This window comes from Elephas maximus, chromosome 2, assembly GCF_024166365.1.
Source record: "Elephas maximus indicus isolate mEleMax1 chromosome 2, mEleMax1 primary haplotype, whole genome shotgun sequence".
Classification (NCBI taxonomy): domain Eukaryota; kingdom Metazoa; phylum Chordata; class Mammalia; order Proboscidea; family Elephantidae; genus Elephas; species Elephas maximus.
Genome location: NC_064820.1, coordinates 12,966,765 through 12,980,124, shown reverse-complemented (window position 1 = coordinate 12,980,124; position 13,360 = coordinate 12,966,765). Strand labels below are relative to the sequence as shown.

At 49.5% G+C, this 13,360-nt stretch overlaps 1 protein-coding gene across 1 annotated transcript in view; it reads left to right on the top strand.

Moving 5' to 3' along the window:
• The window catches only part of DAP (death associated protein), an 85,047-nt gene extending 71,973 nt beyond the window's left edge, over positions 1–13,074 (top strand). Inside the window, exons 3-4 of the mRNA XM_049861136.1 lie at positions 8,850–8,892; positions 10,403–13,074. Coding sequence (XP_049717093.1) covers positions 8,850–8,892; positions 10,403–10,516 — 157 coding nt within the window. The 3' untranslated portion in view covers positions 10,517–13,074. The remainder of the gene's footprint in view (positions 1–8,849; positions 8,893–10,402) is intronic.
• The last annotated feature ends 286 nt before the right edge of the window (positions 13,075–13,360 follow it).

The window sequence follows — 13,360 nt, the reverse complement described above, 5'->3', positions numbered from 1 at the left end:
CGCCTGTGCGGAGGGGCCAGCAGCCCGCCCTCGGTGCACCGCCCCGTTACCTGCGCCCGGGCTGGCTGTGCGCGGCCGGAGAGGGCCACAGCGCCATCTTGTGGCGTGTTCTCGGCTCCGCTCCTCAAACCTGGTTGAAGGAGGGAAACGACCTTGATAGTCAAACTTGGAAAAATGGCATTACAAAGAAATGTCTGGGTGCAGCCAAGCGAGGTGTTTCCCTCCAGTAGCCAGCCACGCTAATTATTATTTTGGTATTTATAAAATTAATAACCCTAATGAATTAAGACCAGCAGGAAGGATATTTCAAGAACAATAAGTGGTAAGAAAGGATTTGTTTTCCATCTTTCTTACTAGGAAAAATTTTTTTTTTTTTTTAACTCTCCTAGGGATAATATATTTTTCTGTAAACTCCATCAAAACACAAAGGGTAGAGTCAAAATAGAGTAGCGGAATTCTAGGCCACCTGAACCAGTAGCCAGCAGCCACTGAGTTGATTCCGACTTATGGTGACCCCATGTGTGTCAGGGTAGAGCTGTGCTCCATAGGGTTTTCAGTGGCCGGTTGTTCAGCTGTAGATCCCCAGGGCTTTCTTCCAAGGCACCTCTGGGTGGACTTGAACCACCCGCCTTTCCCTTAGTAGCTGATCACTTAACAGTTTGCAGTACCTAGGGACCCCCTAGGTCCTTCACAGTCAGCAGCAAGCAGGTCATGCCTCCTCAGTAGGGGTGTGCTTTGAGTGTTTCTGTTAGTGGGACTGGATCTGGGAAGATCATCAGGGCCTCACCCACCGCTTTTGGCCTTCCACAGAGCCCCCTGGAAGGCCATGGTGGTGGGCTCTTGTGGTTCATTGCAATTATGCTGCAGGTTAGGTAGGGGGCAGTGTTGTGCTAGCCACAAGAGAGGCACCTTCTCACCAAACGGTTCAGTTTATTATTAGAAAGTGAAATGAAGACCCTGACACTGCTTTCTGGGCTTGACTGTTTATCTGAGCTCTGCCCATGACTCACCAGGCACCTCGGACTCTCAGGGAGATTTTTAGGGGAAGTCCCTTTCTGAGCTGTCATGTACTTTCTCACCAGGAAGAGAGGGACATGTCCCATGAGGACCCCTCCTGGGCTGTGAGTCACCATTTTCTGGGTAACATGTTGCCAGCGTAACCGTAGCCTGTGTCCCGGCCAGCATGCAGTCTGTCATGGTTCCCTGTGCTATAACAGAAGCCATGGAAAAAGGAGTTGCTGATGGTCTCAGTGCTGAGTGGCCCCAGGCCCCTTTCCTCAGAGCACAGCCAGCTTCCCTGGAAGTTCAGGGAACTTGACATGTGGCTCCAACAGCCGCCTTTCCCACTTGTTGTTAGGTGCCATCAAGTCAGCTCTGACTCAAAGCGACCCTGTGTACAACAGAACAAAACATTGCTTGGTCCTGCACCATCCTCACAATTGTTGTTCATGTCTGAGCCCATTGTTGTGGTCACTGTGTCGATTCATCTCGTCGTGGGTCTTCCACTTTTTTGCTGACCCTCTAGCATGATGTAGCATGATGTACTTTTCCAAGGACTGATCCCTCCTAATAACATGTCCAGAGTATGTGAGATGAAGTCTCACCATCCTCACTTCTAAGGAGCATTCTGGCTGTACTCCCCCCAAGGCAGACTTGTTCATTCTTGGTATATCCAACATTTTTCACCAACACCACAACTCAAAGGCGTCATTCTTCTTCGGTCTTCTTAGCCCAGCTTTCGCATGCGTATTGAAAACACCATGGCTTGGGTCAGGGGCGCCTTGGTCCTTAAAGTAACATCTTTACTCATTAACACTCTAAATTTGCCCAATGCAGTGCATCTTTTGATTTCTTGACTGCTGCTTCCACAGGTGTTGATTGTGGATCCAAGTTAAAATGAAATCCTTGACAACCTCAATATTCTCTTTGCTTATCGTGCTGTTGCTTATCGGTTCAGTTATAAGGATTTTTATTTTCTTTATGTTGAGGTGTCTTCGGTGGGCTGGGAAAATGAACAACCAGACTGTTCAAATCATGTCAGAAATAGATAGATTCAGAGGCTACAGAGTTCTCCAAGTAAAGTCCATTGGTTTTGTAGCATCTGTTTAATTAGATCAGAGGCCCTTTGTGGCTTACTTTGGAAGCCCTCTTGTCCCAGATAAGTGCAGTATTGCTGACCATGGCATGAGGCTTTAGTGGTTCCATGGTGGAAGTCTCACCTTCCGTGCAGGAGACCTGTGTTCGATTTCCGGCCAAGACACCTCATACACAGCCGCCACCTGTCTGTCTGTGGAGGCTTGCAGGTCGCTGTGATGCTAAACAGGTGTCAGCGAAGCTTCCATACTGTGATGGACTAGGAAGACAGTCTTGGCCATCTCCTTCAAAAAACCCAGCCAAGGAACGTAAGGATTGCAATGGTCTGACCAGCAACTGATCACGGGGATGGCACAGGACGGGGCTGTGTTTGGTTCCATTTTGCTTGGGGTCATCATGAGTTCAGGGTTGACTCGACAGCAGCTAACAGCCACTATCCATGGCTAGGGGGTCCAAAGAGGAAACAAACCTGAGCCAGTCATGAATCAGCAGTGGGCTTAAAGTCAGGCAGCCGTGCACGGGAAGGGCATGGGGATGTGCCATGCCATCACCATCGTCCTAACACAAGCGTTTATGAAATGTTTGCTGTATACTAAGCAGTAGTCTTAGAGCCACCTAGTGAGCTAGGGCTTGTTGTTATCCCATTTTACACATGGGAAAATTACGTCTCAGAAAGGTCAAATAACCAGCCCACTAGCCGGTCCTTGGCAAAGCCAGGATTTAAACACTGACTGTCCAGCGTCAGAGCCACACTCTGCTTCTGTCCATTTGCCACCTGTATTAGTAGGTATTAGTTCTCTAGTGCTGCTATAACAGAAACACCACAAGTGGATGGATTTAACAAAAATAAATTTATTCTCTCACAGTCTAGTAGGTTACAAGTTCAAATTCAGGGTGTCAGCTCCAGGGGAAGGCTTTCTCCTCTGTTGGCTCTGGAGGAAGGTCCTTGTCATCAGTCTTCCCTTGGTCTGGTTGCATCTGAGCACAGGAACCTCAGGTCCAAAGGACACACTGCTCCCAGTACTCCTTTCTTGGTGGTATGAGGTCCCCCTGTCTCTCTGCTCGTTTCTCTCTTTAATATCTCAAAGAGGTTGGCCTAAGACACTATCTAATCTTGTATATCTCATCAATATCACTGCCACTAATCCATCTCATTTCATCATAGTGATAGGATTTACAGCACATAGGGAAATCACATAAAATGGTGGACAGTCACACAATACTGGGACTCATGGCCCAGCTAAGTTGTCAGATATTTTTGGGGAACACAGTTCAATCCATGATACCACCTTTTTTCTGTCCTCCCAGTTGTACCTTGTTGACTGCATTTTGACTTGATGGGAAGTCCGAAACCTCTGGGCTTTGTTTCTGAAGCTCAGGAGTAGTGATGTTTGGATGGTGGGACATATTTACCCAACAGAGCCCTGACCTGTGAGCTCAGGGACCCAGGTCCCTCCGGGCTCTGCTCTGTGTTCACCTCTGTGACCCTCCAGCTCTTCCATCCATCAGATAGAGGTAGCACCTGTGTAAGAGAACCAGAGGAGGTCACGAGGTACATGCACGTGCTCTCTGCGCTAGCAGGTACAATCCACATGAACGATACTTTTCAAGAAAAAATCCATTATCAAGTCAGAAAGTAAATGTTTGGGCAGATTTTGAATATATAGTATGGTCTAGTTGAATAAGGGGCTCTCAGCTTGCATTTAGATGACTTATTTTAAAAACCTGGCTCTAAATCATAAATGGAAGACAGAACCTAAAAATAGAGGCTGCTGGTGACTCATCTTTTCATCCCTAGAAGGAGATGCGGGACTGCCGAGCCCATGCCGTCTGGACTGCCCTTGGTCAAAACCTGGCTCCGGCCACTTGTCTTCCGTGTGACCCTTGTACACATGACTATGCCTCTTTGATTTACCGTTTCCCCATCTGTCAAATGGAGATCCTAGGGTGGAAAGCTAGGTACGATTCTACGTAAAGCCGTAACTCAGTGCCTGGCCATCCTGAGGGATCAATGACGAGTCGCTGTTATCGTCTGAGGTCATTCCCCATCCTTACGGAAGATTTCAAGGATAAACACGTTAACCCATCGTCTTTGTAAACACCCCCCCCCCCATGTCTTCAGAGTGCAGTTGTATCAAGGGGAGAAAGCGTTTACAGAGGATAACTTGAGTGGAATTCCTTGAACCCAGATCCAAACTGCTAGCGTGAAAATGATGCCATGAAGTAGAACTCTGGTGATGGCTTGGCTGCCATTGTGACTACTTTCAGTAGAATCAGTGATGTGATTGGATTCCATCTTACTGATCATGGTGTGTGTGTCCCCATCCTAAATGTCATTGTGTGCCATCAAGTCAATTCTGACTCATGGCGGCCCTACAGGACAGAGTAGAACTACCCTATAAGGTTTCCAAGGAGCAGCTGTTGGATTCCAGCTGCTGACCGTTCAGTTAGCAGCCATAGCTCGCTGTAGCTGTTAACTACTGCGCTACCTAGGGCTCCTGTGAGGGAGTGCAGGGAGCCAGAATCCCTGAAGCCTGGGAGGACATCACGGGCTCCTCAAGGGGCCACCAGCTCCTCATCCCTGTGAGGCCAGGGCAGGCTGCGAGCGGCCTTCCAATCCAGAGGCCCCAGGTTTCCTTTCCAGCCCAATGTTTTGTGTCACTTGGCATCTCAGGGCTGGCCCAGGGAGCACCTTGGGCCTGCGCTGGCATTCCAAACCGTGAAGACTTAGTATGAGAGGAGAGTGGGAAGCATCTCATTAGTAATTCAGATTGATTACATGTTGAAATGCAGTATTTTGGACCTACTAAGTTAAATATAATGTAGTAACATTTATTTCAGTAACTGCCATCATAGACTTCAGGGAAGTTTTGAAAACTATGAATTCAGGTGTCTCAGTGGTGGGGATTTTCAGTTAAGATGAACTCGGCCACCTCAGTCGACATCTGTGTCCCACATGGCCACTCCATTCACTGCACACCTCCGCCATCTTAACCTGCCTGTCTGCAGCTTCCCTGCAATGCCAGTAGTTACAAACCTCATTCCTAAGGGATTTCTGCTAAGGCCATATGATCCTGTTACGACTTTGGTGTGGTCCTAACACGGGAACGCTGGAAACCGAAAGTACTGCCGGGACCTTTGTTGTTGCTGTCAGGTCGGCTCCCAACTCAGGGCGACCTTACGTACAACAGAATGAAACGTTGCCTGGTCCCATGCCATCTTCACGATCGTTGGTATGTTTGAGGCCATTGTTGAGGCTGTCGTGTCAGTTTTCTCATTCAGGGTTTCCCTTGTTTTCATTGACCCTCTATTTTACCAGGAGCCCTGGTGCCACAGTGCTTAAGCATTCAGCTGCTAACCAAAAGGTTGGCAGTTTGAATCCACCAGCCGCTCCTTGGGTGCCCTGTGGGGCAGTTCTACTCTGTCCTATAGGTTTGCTATGAGTCAGAATCAACTGATAGCAATGAGTTTGGTTTTAGTTTTTCTACTTTACCAAATGGGGTATCTTTTTCTAGCTCTTGTTATACACAGGGTTTTGACTGGCTGATTTTCAGAAGTAGATCACCTAGCCTGTCTTAGACTGGAAGCTCTGCTAAAACCTGTCCACCATGGATCACCCTGCTGGTATTTGAAATACCAGTGGCATAGCTTCCAGCATCACAGCCCCACACGCGAGCCACCACAGTACGATGAACTGACAGACGGACCAGGACCGTAATCCTGGCTAGGTCTGCCTTGCTTGCAGTTCCTTTCTATTTAAATAAGCATGGTTTTTACCAAATTGGAAAGGCCTGAGGATGGGGGATGGGGGGAATGATATTTTCATGTCTCTGTTTCCTGAGAGAAAGTAATGTTGCCTCTTCAAAACAACATCTGTCAGAACAATTTAATCAGATTACATAAATCCTCAGAGCAGCCATCACAGCTTATAGAATCTTGGAAATGTAGGTTACACTTTGCATGGAATCCTAATGGAATTTAAAATATTTGTGTTTTGCAAACACAGCTTTGGAAGCAGATTGTTTCCTGGGTTTCTTGTCTGTGAATTTTTGTTTGAGCTACCATGTCTCAAGGAATAGAAGGTGTGATTACTCTATAAATGTAATAAGCAGTTGTTTGCCAATTGAAGATACTATTAACTGTAGATAGAAAAATGCATTGAGCCTGAGGGGCTTTGGGACAAGCTTGATAAAAACCTGCAATACAACATATGCATTGTCCAGGTAAGAGCTTTGTGAAAACAGACATCGCTGTCAGATGTTATATTATGAGGCCAGCCTTTTGCCATCTTTTCACAGGTGGCCGCCGTATCTCCGTAAAGTAGATCGTGTCCTCCTCAGTTTTGGAGGAGAGAAGAAAACACTTTTGGGAGGACCCTTGGGTCATAAAGACCTTGAATGTATGGTCAACACCTGTTGATATTTGTTGCTCCACACTGCAAGGAAGCTTGTTCGTAGATCCGTTGCTGAGCTTGCTGGGCTTTTAAAGCCCGTTTAAGAGGGTGTAGGGAGCTTCGAATCCTACTCAGGACTCTGTCTTTAGAGAGAATATTTGCCTGGAGCCAACCAGAACTGCTACGCTGAGCTTCTGCTGATATTCCAGCCCATTCCTGCCAGTTTCTCCTGCCCACAACATGCAGCATATGTTGTTTTAAAAAACAGTACGATGTATTAGAGCCAGACACCACCACTCGCCACCCCCACCCCGAGCATACTGGATTGCTGGTGGTTCCTCATTGCATTCAGTACCTTTTTTCTCACTGGTGCCAAGCCGGTGGCGGCATTTGAGAACAGTGGTGCAGAGGAAAGTGTGTACACTCCCATTTCCATGTCCCTTTCAGATATATTTATGAAATATACTAATCTAGGCCATAAGGAGCCCCGGTGGCACAGTGATTAAGCACTTGGTGGCTAACTGGAAGGTAGGTGGTTTGAGCCTACCAGCTGCTCCCTGGAAGAAAGATGTGGCAATCTGCTTCTGTAAAGATTACACCCTTGGAAACTCTATGGGGCAGTTCTACTGTGTCCTGTAGGGCCGCTGTGAGTCGGAATCAACTCAACAGCACACAACAACAAATCCAGGCCACAGCTCCCAAGCTTCCATGCCAAACCTTGAGCCGAGTTCCCAGGGCTGAGCCTGGCTGGCCCAGGCCTGGGGTGGTGTCAGCAGGCTGAGCTTTCTTGCAAAGGAATCCAGACACGTGCAGAAGGGGCTTAACCTTGAACTGCCTTCCTTCACCACTGCCTGGGTATAAATCCTATAGCTGAATTATATACGTTAAAAAAAAAAAAATCCAACCCGGTGAAGCACACAAAACAAAAGCTAAAGCAGACCAAGTTGACGAAGGGCCATTTCTGTGCGGCTCAGTAAGACTGGAAATACCTCAGTCTCACTAAGTAACTGGAATTACATGGGGGAATTTGGGGTGTTTTTGCTGAACTCATTTGGACATGAACAGTCGACGTACTTCCTGAGCACTGGGACTTTGGCCTGCAGCAAAACAAAGCTAAGACAAGTGATTCCTTAAAACTCCTCGGGGGAGCTGGAGGGAGGTGGGCTGTGAGCCCTGGGGGAAGGCTGGCCTTAGGCAAAGCTGGGGCACTGTTGAGGACCTCCTTCCATCCCATCTGCTCATGTGATCTAGGTTTCTCCTGTCCTTCCCACTTCCCCACGGGTGCTGGCTCCTGTCCCTCTCTCCACCCCATGTGATCGAGGGGCGCCCTCCTGCCTTCTGGGCCACCCCACACTCTCTCCAGCCTGGTGGACATTGCGTTCTCCTGCTGTTCCTGGGCCTCCTCACCTCTGGCAAGGCATCCCGTGGCACACCCCCCCGGACACCACCTCCCACTGCGTCCTGATGCTCTGAAACTACCATACAGGCAGCTGCTAAAAAAGACGTACAAGAGTATAATGACAGAACTGTGCTCACCACACTCTAAGGGCGGGAAGCAGATTACAAAATAGTATAACTGCTCTTGTAAGAAAAGAGGAAATTTAACAAGAAAACAAATAGGTCTCTCTAACCTTGGAAAGAAAGGCTGGAGGAATATCCAAAGCGTTAATAACGGTTATCTCCAGGGGTAGAATCACAAGTGATCTTAACCTTTTTCAGTTTGTGTGTGTCTGCTTCTCAGAGTGAACACAAATTACTTTTGTGTTCTGTTCCAATCTCAGAGGACTGTTGACAGTTAAGATGTTCTTAGTCTGAGTTGTGATGTTGAGAAAAGATGGTGGCTTCCCAAGGAGCTGGGAGACCCATGGAGCCAGATTTTATCTGGCTCTGAGGCCTCACCATTAGAATTTTGAGGAAGCTCTGGGCTCCTGGATGGTTCCAGAAAGGGGTGCTCCAGGGGGTTGGGAACACGTGGGCTGACCCAGGCAGGGGCGTCCAGGCTTATCCCAGGGAAGCACCTATTTCCATCACCGGGCTCGCCCATAGTTACAATATGAAGATTAACCAAAACAGCAACGGAAAGCACCTGCTGTTTGCCACCATCTCTTTTTTTCTTCTCTGGCTCTTGGCCTGAGCTAACCTCAGGAGGAGAGGACTCCACAGGATACCAGTGACCTGGCCTTGGCGGGTAAATAACCCAGAGGACGAGGTCGGTCCCACTTCCTCCTCCTCCCCCTCCGAGCTGCCAAAACGGCCATTGCTTGCTGTACTTGCCAAGACCAACCTGGTCCACACACGCTCGCTGCTATGCCCGCTTTTGTGATTGTACCCTTAAATCCACCTTTCCGTTCTTGTTTTCCAGCCCACCTAAGCCGACGGTGTTCATCTCCGGAGTGATGGCCCGGGTAAGAGCTCGTTTTTCTCCCTCTCAGAGTGTCTGAGGTGGATGAGAGGCCTTTGACTTGATTTCATCAGCTTAGAGTGCCAGCACGTGATCTCTTGGTTCTGTTTTTGTTAAACGCCGCCGAGAATCACAGTGACGCTGTTCATCGGATGTAGGGCCTGGTGGCTCTCTTAGTTGCTTTGTTTCTATGGAGCATGCCTCCATAGGTAGGAATTAATAAAATAATACAGAATAGGAGCCCACAGCGTGAGCTGGATCTAAAGTGCTGCGGAGCCTTCCTGTCCTTCCTCATGAATTCCCCTCCTCTTTGCGCTAAGCCAGGGTCAGCAAACCACAGCCCGAGGGCAAGGTGCTTTTGGATGACCCATGACCTAAGAATGTGTTGACATTTTAAAATAATTTAATAATAATAATATGCCGTGACGTGAAAATTATATGAAATTCAAGTTTCAGTGTCCGTGAATAAAGTTTTATTGGAACACAGCCACGCCTGTCCATTTACATACTGTGTCAGCTTTTGGGCTGCAGTGGCAGAGCTGAATCATTGTAAAAGACAGTATGACCGCCAAAACCCTAAAACATTTACTATCTAGACCTTTACGGAGAAAGTTTGCTGACCCCTGGGCTAACCTCACAAACTTTTGTCATATCTGTATCTTCAAAGGAGCCCTGGTGGCCCAGTGGTTAAGAGCTCAACTGCTAACCAAAAGGTCAGCAGTTCAAAGCCACTAGGCGCTCCTTGGAAACCTTGTGGAGCAGTTCTACTCTGTCTTACAGGGTGGCTATGAGTTGCAGTCGACTTGACGGCAACTCACTGTGGTCTCGCTGCTGGAGTAGCCATGGTCCCAGCCGTCTAGAGACCCTGGGAAAGACGGTGGTATGTCTGCCGCACATGAGATGATTAAATGCTGACGTGGTCTGAGGTCGCAGCACAGCCAGTTGGCTTAGCCAAAGCACACTTCAGCCAGGCTGCCCGTGGTGGGCCAGCCGCGACCCTGGCCCAGCCCCGTGCCACACCCACCACTGTTGGCACAGGAAGCGGATTCCTCCTTGAAAACAGCTGGGTACCTTCTCCCGAGACTCGGGGGCTGGATGAGGCTGTCTCCTGGCTGTCACCCACGCCGTTGATGCTTCTTTCCCATCCTGACCCTCACCCCCACTCCCTGGCGGCAAATCTAAATTCAAGTCAGTCAGATTGTTGCTCCTAAGTAAATCAGATGATCATAAAAGCAGCTGTAGGAGGAGAAGGCCACCCACCATCCAGTTCAGTCCTGAACAAGTTGTAGCAGGGTTACCTGTGTTTCGTGGCGTGGGGGCGCAGGTGGCAAATTCTCACCATCTCCATGGTGTGTGGCCCTTAGTGCCCCTTCAGCCCCCAGGTTCTGATGGCTGTAGGACGCCAGCCATCCCCAGAGACAGACTTCTCCCTCACGACACCCACTGCCCTGTAGAAGGGTCCTCCACACACTGACCCAGTGGTTTAATGCCCATGTGTCTGTGTCTTCTCACAGGGTGACAAGGACTTCCCCCCGGCGGCTGCTCAGGTAGCCCACCAGAAGCCACATGCCTCCATGGACAAGCATCCCTCTCCGAGGACCCAGCACATCCAGCAGCCTCGCAAGTGAGCGGCACCCGGGCACCCCACCTACGATGTTCACCCCACATGACAAACTGGCATATCTTCCCCCAAATGCCGCTCTCTTGGGAAATCTAAGACAAAGCCAAGCTGTCCTTCCTTTGCCTTATGTTTCCCTTAGTAGATCCCAGAAAGGGAGCAGACCCAGATCCTGTGTACATAGGGCCCCGGTTGGGTGTGGCTCAAGGACTGTTGTTCCCCGGGTCTTCCTCCACAGTTTGGTCTGAACAAACCAGTTCCTGTTGAGTGGATTCCGACTCGTGGAGACCCCATGTGTGTCAGAGTAGAACTGTGCTCCACAGTTTTCAGTGGCTGATTTTTCAGAAGTAGATTCCCAGGCCTTTCTTCCAAGGAGCCCCTGGGTGGGTTCGAACTGCCAGACGTTCAGTTAGCAGCCGAGCGCTTAACCATTTGCGCCACCCAAGGGCTCCCACAGTTTGGCCTGGAGATGCCATTATCAGAATTTGCCAGCACCTGCGTAAAAAGTTTAGCTTTAGTCCTGTGTCAGCAGTCTCGTCCGTCCCTACTTTAATCTGAAAAACAACGGGGCACACATTTGGAAGGGTAGGGTTAAGCTCAGCCACTTCAAGCTTTTTAAAAAGAAGACAATACAGTCTTAACGTCTTCGGAGAGGAAGAAGTGAGGGCGTTCATTGCAGTTGCAGGTTTGGGGAGGCAGAGCAGGGAAGATTTTTGGACCGAGCCACAGCAACACTGAATCCCGAGGGGTGGCCGGACAGGGTGGCACCAAGCACAGGCATGGCAGCCTTTCTCCTTGGAAGCAAAAGTGGCACTCGCCGCTCACACGTGAGGTCAGCCCAGGGGCGATGCGCTGTGGCTTTGGGACGCCTCTTTGATTCCAGGAGTCGCCTTGCTGAAAAATTAGGATGTGGACGGTTTGCTCAGAGGCAGTACTTCCGGAATGAGCTCTCTCTGTGTGAGCAGCCCGTGTCCCAGACTGCCTCCCCACCCAAAGGGGCTGTGCTGGGAAGTTGGAGGCAAACGTGTAGGTTTCCGTAGTCACCTCGAGAGCTGCTTCTGAGCTCTGAAAGTCCTCGCTGACCAGGGTGGTGGACTAAACGTGAGCTGCTTCTGGAGCACTGGAGCTGGAGAGCTGAAAGCACATGACGACCAGACAAAAACCCGCCCGGTTTATTAGGAAGGCCCTTTTGTCGTCCTAACAAGTTGCCGTCGAGTCAACTCCAACTCCTGACAACCCCGTGTGTGTCAGAGTAGAGCTGTGCTCCACAGGGTTTTCAGTGGCTGGTTTTCCACAAGTAGATCACCAGGCCTTTCTTCTGAGGTGCCTCTGGGTAGATTCAAGCCTCCAGCCTTTTGGTTAGCAGTGAGGTGTGTTAACGGTAGCACCCAGGGACTCTGAGCCAGCCAGAAGAATCCTAAATACGCACAATCAGTCCAGATATCCCAAAGTGCTGTTAACATCTACAGTTGTGAGGAACATATTAAAAATGGACCAACGTATTCAGATTTTCTTTTTGATAAAAAGCAAGCTGCTGTCGAGTCAGCTCAGCTCACGGTGACCCCGTGTGTGTCAGTGTAGAACTGTGCTCCACAGGTTTTCACTCACTGGCTTTTCAGAAGTAGCTTGTCAGGACTTTCTTCCAAAGCACCTCTGGGTGGACCCGAACCTCCAGCCTTTTGGTTAACAGTCAAGTGCGTTAGCCATTTGCACCACCCAGGGATGCCTTTGTTTGCCTGAGCAGCTAGAAACACCACATTCCAGCTCAGCTATAGACATGTCGTCCAGCTGTGCCCAGAGTGCCCGGTGCCCTGATGCACTTTTCCCTGTGGCCCTGTCCATGTGGGCAGGTCGGATCATCCTACGCCATACTGCTCGTGTTTCCTACCCAGAGACACGCCAGCCTACTCCCTGGTGGTGGCTGGAGAGTGCCCTGCTGAAAACGGCTCCTTTACTCGGGTACTAAGACCTTCCAGAGCAGACTGCCTGCTCTCCAGCAGTTTCTCTGCTGCCGGTCAGCAGTGGCCCTGTGAGCAGCGGCCACACTCCAGCCTTCCCAGACGTTATCACACCCACTGTGCCAGCTGGTAGAAGTAGACGCCGACCTGGGCAGACCCGCCTCTCTCCCTCTCCCCTCAGACAGGAGCACAGCGCTGCCTCCCATTGTAATGGTGGCACTTGGTTTCTCATCTGATTGACTTACTGGAAGCCAGTGTACAGCCCTCAAGCACAGTGGTGCCATCTGTATTTCCTAATCATGAAATGTTGGTATAAACTAGCAGCAGCTTTCGGTGATCCCGACTGTCCCCGCCACTCTGTATTCCGAAGCCAGAATCCTGCAGGCAGCACTAGGTTGATACCTCTGCTACAGAAATTAAGAAGCATCCTTGTACTTTTTCGTTTTGCAGCCACGTGGTTTCCAAAGGTGCACTTTTCATGTGCTTTTAGCTGTATCTGGTGTGTGTCTGTGGGCGCTTGATCACTGAATGCAAAATGTTTCCTTTAATGAGTTTATCAATTCTTAATTCCAAGAACAACAATGGCTATAATAAAGTTCCTGCATTTCTTCTTGTGTTCGTTTTTCCTTGTATTTCAGAGGTTTCTATCATGTATCACTAGGGTTGGTTTCAGTAGAAAGACTAACATGCTTTCATAACCAGTAGTCCCGTAAATTGTTCCCTGACACAAAGCAGAGGGTCGGACACCTGGCCACTTCAAAACGTCCTAAGGTGGAGGAGTTTACTGCAGCCGACTGACCGTCTGACGTAGGCCCAGCAGTTGGCCTGTGCTCCGCACGCCCTTAATGGAGTAGAGCTAGCAGTGAGCGCGAGGGTGGAGGCCAGCTTTTGACCTG